Raw genomic sequence first — 20,126 nt, 5'->3', positions numbered from 1 at the left:
AAAAATTATGACGGCGCATTCATCATTCTTCATAATTAATAAAATTTACTTCTCAAACAAGACTAATTGTACAACTTTTAAAAAGTTTTTGTCAAATCAAAGTTTTATTTTTGAATAAAATAAGTTTTTTATTTCGTGATTTGAGACCATTTTGTTGATTTTCATTTGATATTACCTGATTAAGTTTTTAATTATTTAAATTTTTGGTTAAATGGAAATGAAATCCGTCAATTTCTTCCCAAATTGTATTAAATAAAACACAATATATTACTGTTATATTGTTTATTTATTATTATATTATAATAGCCTGTCAATCTTCAGTTTCGTTTTTCGTAGAACTTCCAAATCTAAAAATTACTGCCTCAGAGAACCTCGAGGCAAGAATCTTAATTTGGAGTTACAATTTGCTTTACATCTTTTGCATGTCCACAAGTGACCACGAGGACTCTGGTTATCTAAAACATAAAACACAAACACGAACACAAGCAAAGAAAAAGTTACCCAATGAGTGTTAACACTCAACACATTCCGTTTTCATCACTTCCAAACCTGAAAGAAAAATCGAAATAAAATGTTCCTCTATGTACACATCTTCAGCGAGGCCAAAAACACTAAAAAATCCTAAACAAGTCTCTGAAACCTACAGAGATCCCATTACGCTGATGACTACGGGAATTTTTTCTGGGCCCTGCTTCTACAACATTAACCTGAATTTACATTAGTTTTATGGAAAATAGATAATGGTACCAATTCTTTGTCTTATTACACACTTGAGTTTGTTGAAGGAATCGCTTCTATGCTGCATAAGAAAAGAGTGTAATATTTGTTCCCATAAACCCACGTGAAGACTTCCGTGGAGAGAGACAACAGGAATGAGTCTTGAAGCTTCTCATGTTTTTTTTACAGTGGACAGATTGCTAACAAACCCTGTCCACAAACCCTCTCCTCCTTTTATCCGGGCTTGGGACCGACAACAGCGTCCTTAGTGCCTACTTAATGCACTCCAGGACGCTGCAGGCGGAGTTAAAAATCTGTTTGTGTGTAAGTATCTGTTTTGTGGGTAATAGTGAAAAGTAGAAATGTACTCACCGGGATCTCCACTTCCTAGCTGTAGACAATTCGAGGCTCGATTTCCTTTGGACTCCGAATCTGAAATTACATTTCGTGTTATTGGGAACAGTGATTACAAAAAGAAAAAGTATTACCATCGCTGTGCATCTCACTTTAAGAACGTTTCCTTTGACCACTGGTTCTCTGCCATTTCTGATCCGGAAAGAACTTAAATTAGTGAGACGGACCGGCCCAAAGGCCGGCCATAGTGTAGTGGGCGCAAGTGCTCCACAAGTGACCAAGGGAACTCTGCAGAACTCTGCCATCTGAAACAAACAACACAACACAAAACAAATCAACATAATTAAAAAAATGATTCATTTGGGAGCTAGCACACGACAAACCTAAAAGAGAAATAGTTAGAAACCCAAACCTGTCGTCGACAGCTCAAGCTGGTAGATTGTGACGTTGTGGGCACTGGAAATTTGCAGAACTCTAAAATCTGAAACATATTATATTGCATATTGGTGTTAGTCCCGTATTAGTATCCCGAAATGTTAGTTTCCCATAGTCAGATATGGTTAAAACCCCATTGTTACCAAAAATTATTTCCTTATCCCGATTTGTTGTTTGCGCACTTATTCTAAAACTTATTTCATAACTTATTTTCTAAACTTATTTGCTAACTTAATTGCTAATTGAACTATTATACTAGGTACAGGAGAGCTCTGAAATAAAAACATACAAAAGACACGAATTGAAAAAAAGAATCACTGCAGAAAATGGAACTGAATTTTCCCTGAAGTTCTTCTCATCTTCTCTGGAATACATCTAAAAGAAACAGAAATTAATGAAAAGAATCAAAAAGTCAGTTCTAGACAGGCCCTAAAGGAAAGTAGTAAAATGAAATGGAACTTGCTTGCTGGCCGGGGCGTTGAGTCCTTGCATCCTGAAGACCCTCTTGGAAGTCGACATCCTGTCCTCCCCTTTGAAGTCTCCTAGAATCTGTAACATTCAGAACATTAAAAACTTCTTGACAATCCCTGAAAAGGAAAGTAGTAATGAAATGGAACTTGCTTGCTGGCCGGGGCGTTGAGTCCTTGCATCCTGAAGACTCTCTTGGAAGTCGACATCCTGTCCTCCCCTTTGAAGTCTCCTAGAATCTGTAACATTCAGAACATTAAAAACTTCTAGACAATCCCTGAAAAGTAAAGTAGTAATGAAATGGAACTTGCTTGCTGGCCGGGGCGTTGAATCCTTGCATCCTGAAGAGCCTCTTGGAAGTCGACATCTTGGACTCCACTCCGAAGTCTCCTAGAATCTGTAACATTCAGAACATTAAAAACTTCTTGACAATCCCTGAAAAGAAAAGTAGTAATGAAATGGAACTTGCATGCTGGCCGGGGATTGAATCCTTGCATCCTGAAGAGCCTCCTGGAAGTCTCCTAGAATCTGTAACATTCAGAACATTAAAAACTTCTAGACAAGCCCTGAAAAGAAAAGAAGATAACTAACTAAAACCTGTCGTCGACATCTTGACCTAGGGTTGTGATGTTGAAAGCACGGAAAACTTCTAAAATCTGAAACATATCATGTTGCATATTTGTGTTAGACTCGTGTTAATACCACCAAATGTTAGTTCCCAACAGTTAAAATCGTTCAGTTAGATCTTTCTAAACTTACTTGCTAACTTACTTGCTATAATTAATTGCTTAATTGCTAACTTAACTAACTATTCTAGGTACAGACGAGCTCTGAAATAAAAATATACAATAAACATTAATTAAAAGAAAGAATCCACAATGTCGCTCTCCTTTTATCCAATGCAACCTGGAAATAACAAAAAGAATTTAATAAAGACCCACTTGAATTTATCAAAGGTATCGCTTCTTTGCTTTATGACTAAGAAAAGAGTGAAATATTGGTTCTTATCAACCCATCTAAAGATTTCCGTGGAGAGAGCCAACAGGAATGAGTCCTGAAGCTTCTCAAGGTTTTTTACAGTGGAAAGGTCGCTAGCAAACCGTGTCCACAAACCCTCCTCCTTTTATCCGGGCTTGGGACCGGCAACAGCGTCCTTAGTGCTTACTTAATGCACCCCAGGACGCTGCAGGCGGAGTTAAAAATTGTTAAAACAATAAAAACTTCATCCATCCATTGTTGCATTGCGGCTCCATCTATTCAGTTCCCGAAATTAATCCGAAATAAATATATTTGAATGAACAAATAAATCGCGCACTGAAAGATAGTGATGTCTATAGTAAACCATCACTAGTACCCACCCTGCAACGATTTAATTCCAAAATCACTTTATTTCTCACAAATGTACTGTTAACACGTCTGTCTTCGACGAGAGCTACTGCACAACTGCCCTTCCAATCGACTAATTAAAAAAAAAAATTAATAGTGGCAGACAAAGGCCCGGACAAAATCGCTAAATGATTGAAACCCCGACCAACTAATTACGTGATTACCTAACTGTTTTTCTTATTGCACAAAAAATTGTTTGCGCGACCAAAGGCACTGCACTTTTAAACTATGAAAATTTAAAGCGAATAAACCCAAAGTTTTCTATATTTTTCTGTCACTATCCACTTGAAGAGCTAACGCGTAAAGCCATATAATAACTTTAAACAAAGACAAAATCGTTTAAACCAATAAAAATTAATGACAAGTCCCAAGAAACTAATGCAAAATGTGTCTAAATTGAATCGTCCCCAAGTAAACTATCTGCTAGTACCCTTTCCTTTTCCGTATTTAATTCCAAAAGCGCGGTCCGACTAACACCATAGTGCGTCAAGCTATAATCAACTGCGCTGATCATCGATTAACTTTAACACGACTAACTTTAAACCAAAGCAAAATTGTTTAAACTAATAAACAAAACGACCCGAGAAACTAACGCAAAATGTCTAAACTGAAACGGCACTAACTAAACTATCTGCTAGAACCCACCCCGTAACTATTCAATTCCAAAAGCGCGATCCGATTGCCACCTCGACCGGCTTATAATACGATCTCAAAAGAACACTGTATACTAAAAAATGTTTCTAAATCCCAAAGTGAAGAAACTTGAAATTAAATAAACCCGATATTTTAATTAAATTACTGTATCTATCCACTAGAGAGGCTAACGCGTGAAGCTATATCAACTAAACTCCGCATTGAATCGAAAGTCCCGCGAAATGTTTCTGCACTGCATTGTTCCCAAATAAACTTGTTTAGCACCTACCTTTTCAATTTCAATCCAAAACGGCACATTTTCACTTCACATCCGACTCCGTTGAGTCGTAGCGCTGAACTGATTGAAATGAAGTGATTAAGGCATTACGAAACTTCGGTAATTGAGCAAAAAATTGTCCTTCGCGTTTATTCGTCAGTGGATTCAAACCGATGAATTTGCGCACGTTTTAGGAGCCGGACTTACGTTGACATGGAGCGTCGATTTCAAATAATTTTTGCGGTTAAAATACAAGTTAGATTCTGTGGCTCTAAAAAAAATAGAAAAAATAGTGTAGTGAAACCAAAGTGTGTATAATAATAAACTGTATTGTTAGTTGCCTATACTACAACTAATATAGTCTTTTTTTATATGCAACTACCACTACACTGTTTTGGTGGTGTTGTGAGACGGTCTTTGTGGTTGGAGCAATTTTTCAACCTAAAAAGCTAGTTTCACACAAGTCAATGTCACCACACTCTAACGTAAAAGTTACCAGATCCATTTGAATGTTAGAGCTAAATTAGTAAAAAGTTATAAAACTCATAGCCCTGAAAAGGAAAGTAGTAATGAAATGGGACTTACTTGCTTGCTGGCCGGGGCGTTGAATCCTCGCATCCTGAAGATCTTCCTGGACGTCGACATCCTGTCCTCCAGTTCGATGATGCCTACTTAACGCACCCCAGAACGCTGCAGGCGGAGTTAAAAACTGTTTGTGTGTAAGTATATCTCTCATGTGTAATATTCAAAGAATGAAGTGAAACTAACGCGAAATGTGTCTAAACCAAAACGTCCCTACATAAACCATTACTAGCACCCACTCTATAACGATTCAATTTCAAACTCGCTTTATTTCTCTTACACGCAATATTAATACGTCTATCCTCAACAAGAGCCACTGCACAACTGCCCTTCCGACCGACTAATTAATTACGATTACGTGATTACCTAACTCTTTTTATTCAAAAAACTATTTGAAGCAAACAATGGCCCGGACGAGAACCGCTAAATGATTGACACCCGACTAACTAATTAAATAGAATTACGTGATTATCTAACTATTTTTTTTATTGTGCAAAAAATTGTTTGCTAATAAAGGACACTGCGCTCCCGAAACCATGAAAATTAAAAGGAAGTAAACCGAATCTTTCCTGTAAATTACTGTATCTATCCACTTGCAGAGCTAATGCGTAAAGCTATAATAAGCAACTTTAAACAAAAGCAAATTGTTTAAATAATAAACGAAAAGTCCGAAGAAACTAACGCGAAATGTGCCTAAATTAAAACTAACACCCCGATTGATTATATACGATCAGCGACCACAAAAGAACACTCCACATTATTAACTATTTTAAAATCTCGAAGCGATGAATTAAAAAGGAATTAAACCGAATGTTTCATGTAAATAACTGTGCCTATCCAATAGAGAGACTAGTGCGTCAAGCTATAATCAACTCCGCTAATCACCGAATAATTTTAACACGACTAACTTTAAACAAAAACTAAATTGTTTAAACTAATGTTCGAAAAGTCCTGAAAAAATCAACGCGAAGTATGTATAAACCGAAACGTCTTTAAATAAACAACTAGTACTCACCCTGCAAAGATTCAATTCCAAAATCGTTTTATTTTAAACAAACGTCATGCTAACACGTCTATCTTCCTCAAGAGCCACTGGACAACTGCCCTTCCGACCGACCAATTAAATAGGTTTACATAATTCCCAAAAAAATAACTGTAGCAGACAAAGGCCCGAACGAGAGCCGATACATGATTGGACACCCCGACCATCTAATTAAATATGATTACGTGATTACCTAACTTTTTTTAATCACACATCTGTTTCCTTCAAGTCGCGGCGCTCAACTGATTAAATGAGAGAATAAAGTCATTACGAAACCTCGGTAAAAACTGTCCTTCGCGTTTATTCGTCGGTGAATTAAGACCGCCACATTGATGTTATTATTTTTCCGCAAAAATTTAATCAAACGTGCGAAATCATAGCTATCGATGAAAGTTCAACTTGTAAAAGGACTAATGTGAGCCGACGAATCGAAATTCAACTGTAACTTGTATGTAGACAACTGTATTGTTGGTTGCCTATGTTACCGGCTAGTTTTGTGGAGATAGATATTTGAACAACCCTGACACTACAAATGTTTATTTCTTAAGAATCATCTACCTAGCAAAATATGGTATTCAACAAACTGAAGGGTTTTATTTTGCTGTTACAAAATTTATTTCAATGCAACCAGCAATACACCATTTTGTGGCAGTGTATGATGGTCTTCGTAGAGATGGCTATATTCACACAGGTGCTTTTCTGTCATTTGTCAAAACCATCTGACACACTGACACGTCGTTGACATTTGAGTGCACACAAATATTAAAAATTAAAGTGGTGACTTGTCCAAAATTGTGTGTTTTGGCACCGTGTGGTAAGTTAAAATCACACCCTTGTTAATTCTGCTTCGTTTCACTTAACAATCTTTATTTGTCTCATCGTAAATTTCTAAATCCTAACCAAACCTAACCATCACCACATTTCTGTCTTTTTAGGTACTTTCTGCCAAAATGACCGCTGTAGAACAGCCATGTTACACCCTAATAAACGTCCCTACGGATACAGAGCCTTACAATGAAATGCAACTCAAAATGGATTTGGGTAAGCCGCAGTTTAGGTTAAAAACACGCTCATGGGTCTCTTTTAGAAAAAGGTGATGTTAAACAGAAGGTGGAGTCTCTTAAGAAAACAATTCACATGATCCTAGCTGGAGAACGCCTGCCACCAGGTTTTCTGATGATCATCATTCGCTACGTCCTACCTTTACAAGATCACACAGCTAAAAAACTTCTTCTTATTTTCTGGGAAATCGTCCCTAAGACGTCCCCTGATGGTAAACTCCTCCAGGAAATGATCTTGGTTTGTGACGCCTACCGCAAGGATTTACAACATCCAAATGAGTTCTTAAGAGGATCAACTTTGAGATTTTTGTGTAAACTGAAGGAACCTGAGCTTTTGGAGCCTTTGATGCCCTCAATTCGAGCCTGTTTGGAACACCGACATTCATACGTCAGACGAAACGCAGTACTGGCGATCTTCACAATTTACAGAAATTTCGAGTTTCTAATACCTGACGCCCCAGAGTTAATTTCAAATTACTTGGATGGAGAACAAGACATGTCGTGTAAAAGAAACGCGTTTTTGATGCTCTTACATGCAGATCAAGAAAGAGCTTTATCATACTTGGCTTCATGTCTAGATCAAGTCAACACCTTTGGAGACATCCTCCAGTTGGTCATTGTTGAATTAATCTACAAAGTCTGTCACAGTAATCCCGCAGAGCGCTCACGATTCATCCGTTGCATCTACAATCTTCTTAACTCAAGCAGTCCAGCAGTGCGGTATGAAGCTGCTGGAACTTTAGTGACACTCTCTAGTGCTCCTACTGCTATTAAAGCAGCAGCGACTTGCTACATTGAACTTATCATTAAAGAGAGTGATAACAACGTTAAACTTATTGTCTTGGATAGACTAATCGGCTTGCGGGAGCACCCGGCTCATGAAAGAGTCTTACAAGACTTGGTCATGGATATTCTGAGAGTCTTGTCAAGTCCTGATTTAGAAGTGCGCAAGAAAACTCTTGCTCTAGCCATGGATTTAGTCTCTTCTAGAAACATAGAGGAGATGGTGTTAGTCCTAAAAAAAGAAGTCGCTAAAACCCACGACGTTGAACATGAAGACACTGGAAAATACCGACAGTTGTTGGTGCGCACTTTACACTCTTGCTGCATAAGATTCCCTGACGTGGCCGCCACAGTTATCCCAGTTTTGGTCGAGTTCTTGTCTGATACCAACGAGTTGGCTGCCGCTGATGTTCTTATTTTTGTTAGAGAAGCCATACAGAAGTTTGATCACTTGCAACCTCTTATTATTGAGGTACTATTCTCGGTTCTTTGGTACAATTTTTGATTCCTGTAATTTCAGAAATTGTTAGAAGCGTTTAGTAACATCAAATCAGTAAAGATTCACAGAGCTGCGTTGTGGATTTTGGGGGAATATGCCACAACTTTGGAGGATATACAGGCTGTTCTTAAAGAAATTAATTTGAGTCTCGGAGAAGGGCCCTTGGTGGAATCGGAGCAGCGCCTTTTGGCTGGTGAGGCCGAAGAAAACCTGCCTAGTAATCCAACACAGACGACGACCACTTTGGTGACTTCTGATGGGACTTATGCGACTCAGTCAGCGTTCAACACCGTGCAGTATGTATTATCTTTGAATTAAAAATTCCGGCGCATCCACCATTTTCAACTTATCAAAATAAATTGTCTTTATTACAGGAAGAGCAAAAAAGAGAAAAGACCTCCTCTGCGACAGTACCTTATCGACGGCGACTTCTTCATAGGAGCCTCGGTAGCCTCAACTCTAACTAAACTTGCGTTGCGTTACGGAAATTTGGTTAAATCAATCGATCAAAATCGATTCGATGCTGAAGTTATGCTGCTAATGACCGGAATCATCCATCTTGGAAAGTCAGGTATTTACATGATCAGTTAAACTATTTTTAAATGCCTGTAAAGTCGTGCCTAACACTATCTAAGTCTGTCTTCAAACTGATCCACTTGGCATTTGTTGGCGGAAACTTATTATTTTTAGTTTTCGCGTTTCCATAACTTATATCTAAATTTATTTATGAAATAATCTACTGAACTATTTTCGTGGTCCAACGACCTCACGCTATTTTTACGTTTCTCTAAAGGTCTCCCAACTAAAGCCATCACGCACGACGATAAAGACCACATCCTCTTCTGTTTACGAGTGCTTTCCGAACGCTCCCCTTCCATCATTAAAATTTTCACTGATTTGTGCCGCCAAGCCTTGAACGACATGTTGGTGGCTAAAGAACTCGAGGAGAGTCTCAACCAAAAAGCCAAAGAAAAAACCGGCAACGTCATTCAAGCTGACGATCCTATCAGTTTCCTGCAATTGCAAGCCGATAAATCTGGAGAGCTCGGTGAAAATGTCTTTGAGACATCTCTGTCTCAAGCTTTAGTCGGTGGTAGAAGTGGAGGAACGGATAGTAACACCGGAGTCAACAAACTGAATAAAGTTACACAGTTGACCGGGTTTTCCGATCCGGTGTACGCAGAAGCGTACGTGCATGTCAACCAATATGATATCGTTTTGGATGTGTTGATTGTCAATCAGACCGGTGATACTCTTCAGAATTGTACGTTAGAGTTGGCGACTCTGGGCGACTTAAAACTGGTGGAAAAACCACAACCTGTCGTGTTAGCCCCGAAAGACTTCTGCAACATTAAAGCGAATGTGAAAGTAGCATCCACCGAAAACGGTATTATTTTTGGCAACATCGTCTATGATGTGACAGGGGCGGCCTCAGATCGCAACGTGGTGGTTTTGGATGACATCCACATCGATATTATGGATTACATCGTACCTGCAATGTGCAGTGACACCGAATTTAGGCAGATGTGGGCGGAATTCGAATGGGAAAATAAAGTTTCGGTCAACACCACCTTGACTGATTTATCTGACTATCTGAAACACTTAGTCAAGAGTACGAACATGAAGTGTTTAACTCCTGAAAAGGCACTTTCTGGGCAGTGCGGATTCATGGCTGCCAACATGTATGCAAAATCTATTTTTGGTGAGGATGCTCTCGCGAATTTAAGCATCGAAAAACCGTTTAATAAGCCCGACGCGCCGGTCACTGGACATATCAGGATCAGAGCGAAGAGTCAGGTATGTTTTTTACCATCGAGAAGATGGGAAGATTACGTTTGATTTTTCAGGGAATGGCGCTTAGCTTGGGTGACAAGATCAACATGACCCAAAAAGGACAACAGAATAAAGTAATCGCTGCGTAGTTGCAATAGTGTGCTGATTTGTATAATCAAAGGTTATTAAAGAAAGTATTCTAAGTAGCAGCTTTTATTTCTTCTGCGGCGCCTTAATAAAAGACGGCTCGTCTTGTAATGATATTTATATGATTACAAATACAGTTTTATTATAATTAAAAATTAAGGTGGAAATAAAATAAAATAGAACAATACCATCTTTGAAACATTTTGGCAAGCAAGTGATGGCAACGTTATGTTATAACATGTTGGTAATCTAGTCAGATTGTGAAGGAATTATTTATTCCTCTTCCTCCTCATCTTCTTCTTCCTCCTCTTCTACTTCAACTTCCTCCTCCTCTTCTTCTTCTTCTGGTTCAGGTTCGAATGTGGGCTCCTTAAGATCCTCAAGATCGTCATCAGCAGTTGGTTTGCCTTCTTCTTCACCTTCGGGGGTTTCGGGATCTCCCCTCTTCTTGCCGGGTCTTTCGCCGAACCATTTGGGAAGTTTGGCTATTGTTCAAAACAAGTTAGAACATTGTTTACCCAATAACAACAAAGAAAGCAATATTAAAAGCGTTAGAAACATGGAAAAGGTTCTTACATTTTTGTCTAGAATCGAATTGACCAATTTTGTCTTTCCACTGTTTTTCGTTGCTTTCCTTGATAATATCTTCATAACCCTGTTAACACGCAGACAGTGAACAAAACGACACGTCAGACAATAGACAAAGATTATGAAAAGGACACCGTTACACATTGACACTAACGCAAAGGGAGCAAGAGCACAAGACACGTATGTGCCCACTTACATCTGGATCTACTCGAAAATTCGTTTAACTTTTCTTTCCACATTTTTTCACTATGCTCCAAAGTAAGATGATCAAAACCCTAAATAGAAGGCGACTTTAATTGCTAATACGATCGTGAGAACGGTCCTTTTTTCATGTAATTATGTCTTTACTTACACCTTCAAACAGTTTCTTCTTGTCATCATACGATCTGGTGTCCACGCGACGTTCATATTTGGAGGCTACTTGGATCTTAGGCTGCAACACGAGAGTTAGTTAAAGGATAATAAGAGGATAGGAGCTTACAGGATATTTGCCAGTGAGGGCTTCAGGATCCAAACCCTTTTTCAAGGCTTTGTGTCTGAGTTGTTGCTTCTGTCTTTCTTTCAACTCTTTAAGCTGTTGGAAAAATAAATAAGAAATTATTGTGGTTTTCGCGACAATCTTACATCGTAGTCCTGGCGTTTCTGCCTTTCTTCCAAGTCGTACTTTTCCGTTTCCAACTTGACGATGCATTCCCAGAGTTCCGTCGCCTTTTCACGGAGTTTGTCTACACTAAGACTGTCAAGGACCAAAGGTTTGATGCGGATGGACAAAGAGATCTTCTTCTCTTCCTCCAACTGCTCCTTGGTCTTGTTCCTTTCAAGCTGAGCGGCGGTGAGGTTTTGCTGCAAAACTTCTTATAGCACCGTCACGTTAGTTTTAGCACGAACTTACAGAAGGATCCCTCTTGGTGATGGTGAAGTTGGGTCCTTTGTTTTTGTTCTGATCTTTCAAAGCCTGCATCATAGCTTGACGTTTCTTCTCAGCTTCCTCAAGACGTTGCCTCTTCTCTTCAATGTCACGTTGTTTCTTCTCCTCAATCTCGCGGACGCGGCGTTCTTCCTCTTGCTTCTTGCGTTCAGCCATTTTCCTTTCTTCATCGGCACGGGTGACTTTGCGCTTGGCTTGTTTTTCCTTCAATTTCTTGAGTTCGTCTTCTTCCTTGGCGCGTTGTTTGCGCCATTCTGTGATGTACTCACGGAGTTGCTCATCCAAGTCGGATCTCTTCTGATCTTGACGTTTGATGAATTCTGGATCGCCCGCTCCTTCCCTGTTGGTTCATCCAATTAGTTTTTGATTAAGGGAAAGTTCGGGACACTTAGCCCAGCAAAAAGCAAAAGTGTGCTCAAAAATTTTGCTGTGTTAGATTAACACCAAAAATTGTTGGCGTAGGCTAGAGTTTCAGGCTAAGTAAAGTTACGAAAGAACAAAAATTGAAAAAGGCTCGTATAACTGAAGCTGAAAAAATAAATGTTAAGTGGCCTATGTTTCCTTCGTTGATCTTCATAACCTAGTGGTAGTACTGCAGAAAAATACGAACACAATGCGAAGTTGACGAAGCCAATCCAAGCTCAAAAACGAGTTAATCCTTTTGTTGCAGAATTACTTTTCGTACATAAACAAAAAGTAACTGCACGGTTTATGTGCGGAAAGTAATTTGAGCTGCAAAGCGATGCCACTGTTACTGAATTTGAACTTACTCGACTTTGGTGGTTGTAGTTGTTGTGGTCCTGTATCGAACACATCACAAAGGCAGGGGCATGAGTGGAAAGGAAAGAAAAATTACGAAATAAAAACTGTTCCAAACTAAATCATGTAAAAATCGATTTGGAGAAAAATCTACTACTACTACTACTACTACTACTACTACTACTACTACTACTACTACTACTACTACTACTACTACCACGTCTCAGCAAGGAATTACTGGAGACTAATTGTTCTACCAAACAGTACTGAACTTACTACCAGGGTAGGGAAACTTACTTGCTGTAAAAAAGAAAAGGTGTATTAGAATGGTGAGGTTTCTACGACGATTAGACTGATAGTGCACGGTACCAAATGTGCCCTTTAATTTTTTGGTTAAATGAAAAATACTTACGTTTCAACGACTTCCTCCTCCTCTTCCTCCTCGCTAAAAGTTTAACAAATTATAACACCACATTACAATAATTTATGCCCCTAATAGCAACGAAGCTGAACGAACGAAAAAAAAATAGAACCAAAAATAAAGAGAGCGGAAGCACCTAAATTGCGCAAGATTCCTGTGAGTTATACTTACGAGTAGACTTCTTCTTCGTCAGACATGGTTAAAGGCGCTTAGGAAAAAACTCTGGAAAAAATAACACCTTACTAGGACGAAGCCTAAATAATCTGTGGGTGCAGGCTAACGAAGGCAAGTAAAAATATCAACTATTGCCTAATGTTCTCGAAACTTGGACAGAAAACAATTGGTTAAATTTAGAAATCAGAAGATCTGGTGTTGGTTCCAAGAATGTTTACCTGTGGAACTTTACTGTGGAATTTTGATGCTTAATTAGATTGCAATTTAATGAAGGTCAGTCTTGGCCGAGTTGTAAAATATTACAACTCTAATTAAAAAAAATATATCGCCGATTGAATCCCAATTACCCGTAATCAATTTGATTAAGTGGGTAGTCAATTTGGTAATAAATGCGTGAGTTTTGTAATCCTAGTTCTGTGATGAACTGAAAATTACACCGCGCTTGGCGTGTCTGTATTTGGCATCGCTACTTGCCGGAGTTATTCTTGGATCGCACGTCTGCACTCACAGCTCCCAAAATAATCGTAACATAAATCGAAAACTATTATTTTAACAAATTGCGGTTCTTCTAAAAACAACCGACATAATTTCGAAAAAGGATCAACTTCATGGTCGTTCAAGTTAAAAAGTCGAAGGCCCCGCGGTACTGACCTAAATTTATATTTGGAGTTAAGCACTAGCTTTTTTGAAATTAAGCTTTTTTTGACCACGATGCAGATCCTTGTAATTTTTAGCAACAGGTTGCTGGTGGCAAGCAATTGGCACTTACAACAAGTAGATGACAAAAAGCGGTCCAGGAGCACCACACAACTCAGGGAGCCCGCAGTGACTGTCTTGTCCCCAGGTCAGCTCTACGCTGAAGATTCTCCCCATGCGCGCGCACGACTCCCACACTTTAACTATTTTTTATTTAGAAACAGAAGACACATTTTTCAATGAAAAATATTTAGTTTACATGTAACTGATATCGCATCTATTTACTGTGAGAAATTACCAAAAATGAGTTCAATTAAAACAAACAAAACTAATTATTGTCAGTAGTAAGAACATGAAAGGATAAGAGAGTTATTTCAGTGGGATGTGGTTCTATTAAATTAGACAAATTATTGGCGTTAGTTGGATTGTGTACATCTTAATAGAGACATACTGCTGAAATCTATTATTCAAAGTTTGGCTCGGGAATTTTGTGATATATCACCACAATTATCCTGGAATCCTGGAAAGTTTATGAAATTGTTTCAAACTGGATCACATTTCTGTCGTGTCTATTTTTAGTCAAACTAGACAAGATATTGTTTTGGTTATTGACCAAAGGTGTCCTACATGTTTCTTGAGTTGAGATCCTCCATGTCTGTGCTCCCCTTATAAGGACCGGGCTTATACCACGCTACAACGAGTAGGGCAGCGCGCAGTCTATTCTTGTTACTCTCCCACCACCAGGAAATCCGAATATAAATGAGAAAACACTTCCCCGCTTTCCAGTTTTTTTGATTGTCAATTTCACGGTTACTAGAATTATAAATTGCATAAAAACAGTATAAACTTGGTTTTATTAAAAATGTACAACTCTGTACAATATTTACATAGAAAAATAAAGATTTTTTACTTATTAGAAAAACAGTCATGGCGTCAGCGAAACTTGTCATCACCAATGATAGAATTTACAGCAAAAGAGGAATCACATTTCAGACCGCGTGCGAGATGCGTCCCACTGATACCCATGAGTGCTTATTCCCATGGAATTTTTTACTAGTTTTCGCTAATTGTTGAAGCCTTCGTTATTGTTTTGCCAAAAGAGCTTCGATTCCCATTGACCACAACAGCGAATTGTCGGTAGAAATTGTTACAGTGGAAGAAACTTCATCGTATGTGTTAGATGTGCTCACTAGGCCACCAAATTCCAACTTCGACTGATCTAAAAAAATATAAAAAATGGGTATTGCTCAAATCAATTCAGATTGCGTAGGTTGTTGATAGAGTAAAACAGAAACGTAAACGACGATCTAAATTAATTACAGGTAAAAATATCCTGCATAACAATGACGCTGCTATCGACAACAGCCTACATTCAAGTTATACAGGTTGGTTCAAGCGTTCCTAATTTTAAAATTCGTTTCTATTTTTTGTGATGATGCTATAAATCGATGCAAAAACTATTTGTTTTTAACGACAGGTTTTAAAAAAAAACTGCCCATTCGAAAAAAAATTACAGTAGAACCTTGATTATTCGTTCGTGTTACTTATAGGACTGCACACGAACTAGCTAATTCTTCGTATTTCTGTTTCCTTATTAGGAAACTTAAAATTTTACGAGTAACGGTTGGTGTAGTTTAGTGACAAAGTTGTGAGTTTAAATTTTTGTTTCTAATAAATAGCAGTGTTCACAGAGGGTAACAAAAATGCTTGAAAAAATCCTAAAATCATAAACGGTTTAAGCAGTGTCAGTTTACATTAAATTTCCATATAAATGAAAATAACCCATTTTACTACAAAATAAGTATGTCTGATAGAGTGGATTGTTTAAATTTCGTTTAATATTTAGAATTGTTTTTGTTAAGATGCTTATGAATTTTGTTGAAGTGAATTAAAGAAAAACTAGACCAAAAATAAAAAAAATATTGAAATACATAGGCCGTTATTAAATTTTAGCGCATATGTTAGAATTTGTTTTATAAAATTGTTTTTTAAAGAATTAGGTATAAACGTAGTCAGTAGCATAGTCTTCCAAGAATTTCAATACTTCAAACGCATTTTCCACTTGTAAATCTGAATCTTCAAAATCTATATCGTTTCGAGTTGCAATTTTTATACAGTTTTGAAATTTTTGTTAAAGATCTGATTTTGATCTGATGTTTTTGGATATTCTCCTTCTTGCACTTTGAAACTTGTTTTCTGGCTCAATTCTTCTAGTGGAATATCGTCGTCAGTATCACAGAATTACAATATCAGTTTTTACAAACTAATTCTGAGAAAATTTTCGAATTATGGGAGTTCGTATGTTGGCAAAATTTAATTCGATTTATAGAAATTTTAGAATTATAGAGAAGAAATCACATATAAGTTTTAAGGAAAACACAAGCTAATAAAATAAATTTCGAGTTGTAGAAAAATTCGAGTAATAGAAGTTCGACTGTATTTTTAATTACGAGGAAAAATTTTTTACAAATAAACATCTTGCCTAAAACGTTTTTTTTTTCTAACCATTCGATTATCCGTGCAATCTTCGGTCCCGAATAATCGAGGTTGTACTGTACAAAAAAAGTTGCACATATAGTGTTGGGTGCGAGACAAATTACCGATATAGTACAACAAATAATTCAAAGCGAACAGCCAATCATCACACACTTCCCGCAATTCTCCATACATAAAATTCATATTATTAGCCAAACGAAAAATGGTAAAATATAAATTGGTAGTTAAGTAACATTCTCAAAGCAAAGCGCAAAAAACACCCGAGCGAAAACAAACAAGACCCTTTTTTGCAAAAAATGGAGAACGATGGTGCAAATTTCTATCTTATCTCTTTCAATTTAATAAATTATTATTATGTCTTAAGCCAAAATTAAAAGTGTACAAAACCGAAAATAGTATTAAACCCCAAACGCTATGTATGTTTTTTACTTTTTGTGCCATTGGTGCTCTCTAAAAATTCGATAAGATAACATTATAAAAATAAGTCCATTGCTAATGGATTTCTACAGATAAAACCATGCAAAAAAAAGCTGAAAAAAATGACACAATACGTATTATCTTCTAAGATAATTTCTTAACTAATCCAAAAAAACGCATACCTAAATTCCATTTTAACCCACTTGAACTGGCATAAGTGGGCGACTTTAAAGGAATCAAAGCACACCACTCATGACTCTCCCTTAGAGCATCCGGTATCTGTATACTGTGTCTCCCATCTAGTAGCAACCACGTAATTGAATTAGAAGCCACTTGATACACCTTCACCTTTTTCAAAATACGTGCAGCTTTACAAAGGGTATTTATGTTAGCCAATATTTGATCTAATCTTCCACATGTATCTGCAATTACATAAACAGCATCTAACTGAAATACTCTATTAAATAAACGAGAAAAATAATTTCTGATAAACACCTCTAAGTTTTCTGAGGCACTAAGTTTACCAATCTCTCTAAGAGCTTTTGTGAAATCTGTTTCATCCTGATCTGGAGTTTTAATAACTTTACTTATTTTTGTACTGATAAAATAATCTAGAATGTCCTTGGGTAGTGAGTCCATATCTCCCGTAATGAGATCAGGAGGACTCGTATTATCAGAATCTATATTATGTAATTTCAGCCATGATAACCATCTTGCTGTACCACCATCCACAGTAACTCGCAGTTTGGCTAAAATACAGTAATGATTTATTGAAATTTTTCAATTATTAGTAGTACCTTGGTTCCACAAATTCAGTAGAAACTTGGCCGGAAAATTAAAATGTGTATTTAAAATGACTACAGCGTAATTGTTGTCTTTGCATTTTGTAAACAGGTCGTGACAAGGATCCCACGTTTCGTCCCTTTCTCTACCATACATAGTCTGAAAAATGTTAAATTATCATAAGAGCGTGGAAACTAACGAGCTTACTAATAAAGTATTACACATGGTGCTGATCTTATTTAAAAATTTTCGAACGAACGAATAAACATAACCTATAAAGCGTGACATCTGGCAGATGACAGGCACATGACAGGTAAACACGTGCGCGTTTGACAGTTTGACAGCACCAACCATCGTGATTCCAAAAAACGAATTAAAAAACTTACGATTTTTGGGGTCGTTTTCTTCAAAATCGAAGAGTTCTCTTGGTGAAGTTGGTTAATCAATAAAACTAAATTGTGTTCGGCCTAATTTTTATGTACTGATTAGATAAATGCCAAAGAATGATAAGAGTCGCTAAAAAAATTAGGACGTAATGACCACATTCTAGCCATTGCGTCAACAATTAATGTAAATTACCTTGGAAAATGGGCACAAACTGATGGGGCGGTTTTTGTTAAATTTGAGGGGTAAAAATGTCCGATGTAATATTTGGGCAATGTTAGAAATCGTTTACTAATGGGTGAAGACGTACTCAGCATTTTTTTCGACTAATAAATAGGAACGATTTTGTGGAGTGAACTTGAACTTCGAACTTTGTTAAATGTTTACTGTTACAATCACAAATACAAGCTGCATAATTAAATATCCACTGAATGAATTTATAAATTTGTGAGACGTGGAAAGATTTCTTGTAGTTAGAGACGATTATCCCACATTTCTCAGAGATTGATTTAATTTTTTTATCAGGTCTTTACTCGATTTTTAAAAGTTTGAATAGACTTTTTATGTATTTTTTAAGTCGCAAGAGGAAAATTTTACTGCTTTGTAATTGCAATAAAAACACAAGAATTATCAAAGCCAATTAATTGTACATTAAAATTCATATTTTACCTTTGCACTGCCCATTCTGTCATAAAAATAATTGCTATTATTTATAATTACCTATCGATTGCATTACACAATATCATGAGTAATTTCATGCATTGTGGATCTTATCAAAGTTTTTTACAAACAATTTTTTACAGCCTTTGAAAGCATTGTTAAAATGTGGAATGAACTTGACTGTAAACAATGATAACGAAATCAGAGTATATCAGTTTGCATTTTCTAAAAAAATTGGGTACAAAAAAAGTTATATAATCGCATTTTTAAGTAATTGGTATCTGAAGCCAATAAGAAGCGTATTTAGGTGAAGCTACTAGAAAGTTTACACACATTGCGTGTGATGAATATTTTCACACCCAATGACATAAGCATCATTTGGCGCCAATTTGTCATTTTCCCGCCAAATTCTAACGGTGTTGCTTCAAACTTCGGTTAAAAAACTGAAATCGCAAAGTCGACTTAAATTGGACGTGAGCGGAAGTAAAAACAGCAAATTATCAAGTAGGAAAAGTATTTATTCATGTTATGAAATGAACACAAAGTTACAATGACCTATGTTAAATGTAATTACGTACTAAAAAAATTAAATCTAAATACACTGAAACAAATCAAACTCTAAGGACAAGGCACATTAAAAAAAACTATGATATTACTTAAGTCCAATGAAAAAAAATGAAATACTGCCAAAGTCTTGGCAGTTCCCAAACGTCAAATTTCAATAACAAATCATTTAGAATTTCAAGACGGCTGCAAACGCCTGAACGCATCTGCATCAGACATGTGCCCAACAATATTAAAACACATCATCGACACATAGAGTCTTTTCTACAACTACAATAACACTTTAAGCAGGCTGCGAATGAGCGCCCTTCTTTCCAATGAGAGACTTGTGGATGTGTGGTATAACACCTCCTCCAGCAATAGTGGCTTTGATCAAGCTATCCAATTCTTCATCTCCTCTGATGGCCAACTGCAAGTGACGTGGAGTGATTCTCTTCACCTTCAAATCCTTACTGGCATTTCCTGCTAACTCCAAAACCTGTAAAAACAAACTGACATTTGGAACAATTAACCTAAAAGTGTACTTACTTCAGCTGTCAAATACTCTAAAATTGCAGCGGAATAGACAGCAGCTGTGGCCCCCACGCGTCCGTGACTTGTGGTGCGGTTTTTCAGATGTCTGTGGATTCTGCCAACAGGGAACTAGAACAAAACAACATCGGTAGGATAACATAACCTAAAAGATCCGGTACATAAAATATGTGCAAATATTGTGAAAAGTGACGCCCTAACGTGTATTACCTGTAATCCGGCCCTGGCCGAACGAGACACAGCTTTGGCTTTGGCTTTACCCGAATCCTTTCCTGCTTTACCGCCAGCCTGAGAAAACAAAAATACAGTTCACAACTTGGAAAACGCACTTCACACAAGTTTAAACAAACAAACAACCGGAAATCTCTAACCTTTATATAAAACGAACGTGTTTTAAGCATAATTACGTGGAATTACTCACCATTTTCTTTTAGACGCCACTAACGCTTTCACTGCACGACTATTACAACGGCTTCTCTCAACGTAGCCCGCCAAATGATAAATTTTGACCTATGAGAGGGTGTTTATGTGTCACGTGACGAGATCCAACCAATAGCACAACAATAAT

The 20,126-nt window shown here is 37.2% G+C and overlaps 4 protein-coding genes and 1 long non-coding RNA gene across 11 annotated transcripts; 1 reads left to right on the top strand and 4 right to left on the bottom strand.

The window, feature by feature from the left end:
- Positions 1 to 310: 310 nt before the first annotated feature.
- On the bottom strand, positions 311 to 1,418 carry LOC148173063 (uncharacterized). 4 transcript variants are annotated; one of them, XR_015770257.1, is made up of 4 exons: positions 1,206 to 1,418; positions 1,090 to 1,149; positions 502 to 799; positions 311 to 447 (listed from the first exon to the last, which is right to left on the bottom strand). It is a non-coding gene; the product is annotated as an uncharacterized LOC148173063 (long non-coding RNA). The 4 variants fall into 4 exon arrangements; XR_015770258.1 differs by having other exon boundaries at positions 311 to 694; positions 748 to 799; XR_015770259.1 differs by having other exon boundaries at positions 311 to 707; positions 748 to 1,149; positions 1,206 to 1,316.
- Positions 1,419 to 6,612: 5,194 nt separating this feature from the next.
- betaCOP (coatomer subunit beta) lies at positions 6,613 to 10,216 on the top strand. Its single transcript, XM_088039208.1, has 7 exons — positions 6,613 to 6,708; positions 6,830 to 6,935; positions 6,982 to 8,210; positions 8,259 to 8,533; positions 8,612 to 8,808; positions 9,031 to 10,034; positions 10,085 to 10,216. Exons 2-7 carry the CDS (start codon positions 6,845 to 6,847, stop codon positions 10,157 to 10,159), a joined length of 2,871 nt encoding a protein of 956 aa, XP_087895334.1. The 5' UTR covers positions 6,613 to 6,708; positions 6,830 to 6,844; the 3' UTR covers positions 10,160 to 10,216.
- A 43-nt stretch (positions 10,217 to 10,259) lies between these two features.
- On the bottom strand, positions 10,260 to 13,887 carry up (Troponin T, skeletal muscle). 2 transcript variants are annotated; one of them, XM_088039209.1, is made up of 10 exons: positions 13,797 to 13,887; positions 13,025 to 13,075; positions 12,845 to 12,877; positions 12,444 to 12,473; positions 11,638 to 12,013; positions 11,370 to 11,588; positions 11,227 to 11,319; positions 11,098 to 11,178; positions 10,734 to 10,812; positions 10,260 to 10,642 (listed from the first exon to the last, which is right to left on the bottom strand). In XM_088039209.1, exons 2-10 carry the CDS (start codon positions 13,048 to 13,050, stop codon positions 10,431 to 10,433), a joined length of 1,149 nt encoding a protein of 382 aa, XP_087895335.1. In that variant the 5' UTR covers positions 13,051 to 13,075; positions 13,797 to 13,887; the 3' UTR covers positions 10,260 to 10,430. The 2 variants fall into 2 exon arrangements, with proteins under 2 accessions (XP_087895335.1, XP_087895336.1); XM_088039210.1 differs by lacking the exon at positions 12,444 to 12,473.
- Positions 13,888 to 14,700: 813 nt separating this feature from the next.
- Positions 14,701 to 18,219, bottom strand: LOC148173060 (thiamine pyrophosphokinase 1). 3 transcript variants are annotated; one of them, XM_088039212.1, is made up of 6 exons: positions 17,999 to 18,219; positions 17,806 to 17,935; positions 17,434 to 17,578; positions 17,132 to 17,385; positions 16,819 to 17,083; positions 14,701 to 14,942 (listed from the first exon to the last, which is right to left on the bottom strand). In XM_088039212.1, exons 3-6 carry the CDS (start codon positions 17,573 to 17,575, stop codon positions 14,806 to 14,808), a joined length of 798 nt encoding a protein of 265 aa, XP_087895338.1. In that variant the 5' UTR covers positions 17,576 to 17,578; positions 17,806 to 17,935; positions 17,999 to 18,219; the 3' UTR covers positions 14,701 to 14,805. The 3 variants fall into 3 exon arrangements, with proteins under 3 accessions (XP_087895338.1, XP_087895337.1, XP_087895339.1); XM_088039211.1 differs by lacking the exons at positions 17,806 to 17,935; positions 17,999 to 18,219 and adding an exon at positions 17,627 to 17,761; XM_088039213.1 differs by lacking the exons at positions 17,806 to 17,935; positions 17,999 to 18,219 and adding an exon at positions 17,641 to 17,719.
- Positions 18,220 to 18,960: 741 nt separating this feature from the next.
- Positions 18,961 to 20,088, bottom strand: His2Av (Histone H2A variant). The gene is made up of 4 exons (XM_088039214.1): positions 19,980 to 20,088; positions 19,769 to 19,846; positions 19,556 to 19,669; positions 18,961 to 19,505 (listed from the first exon to the last, which is right to left on the bottom strand). The coding sequence occupies exons 1-4, from the start codon at positions 19,980 to 19,982 to the stop codon at positions 19,311 to 19,313; spliced, it is 390 nt and encodes a 129-aa protein (XP_087895340.1). The 5' UTR covers positions 19,983 to 20,088; the 3' UTR covers positions 18,961 to 19,310.
- Between the last annotated feature and the right edge of the window lie 38 nt (positions 20,089 to 20,126).

Source organism: Gnatocerus cornutus, chromosome 6, assembly GCF_029298725.1.
Source record: "Gnatocerus cornutus isolate USDA-ARS CGAHR chromosome 6, icGnaCorn1.1, whole genome shotgun sequence".
In the NCBI taxonomy this organism is placed as follows: domain Eukaryota; kingdom Metazoa; phylum Arthropoda; class Insecta; order Coleoptera; family Tenebrionidae; genus Gnatocerus; species Gnatocerus cornutus.
This window is presented reverse-complemented; position numbering and strand designations above follow the sequence as displayed.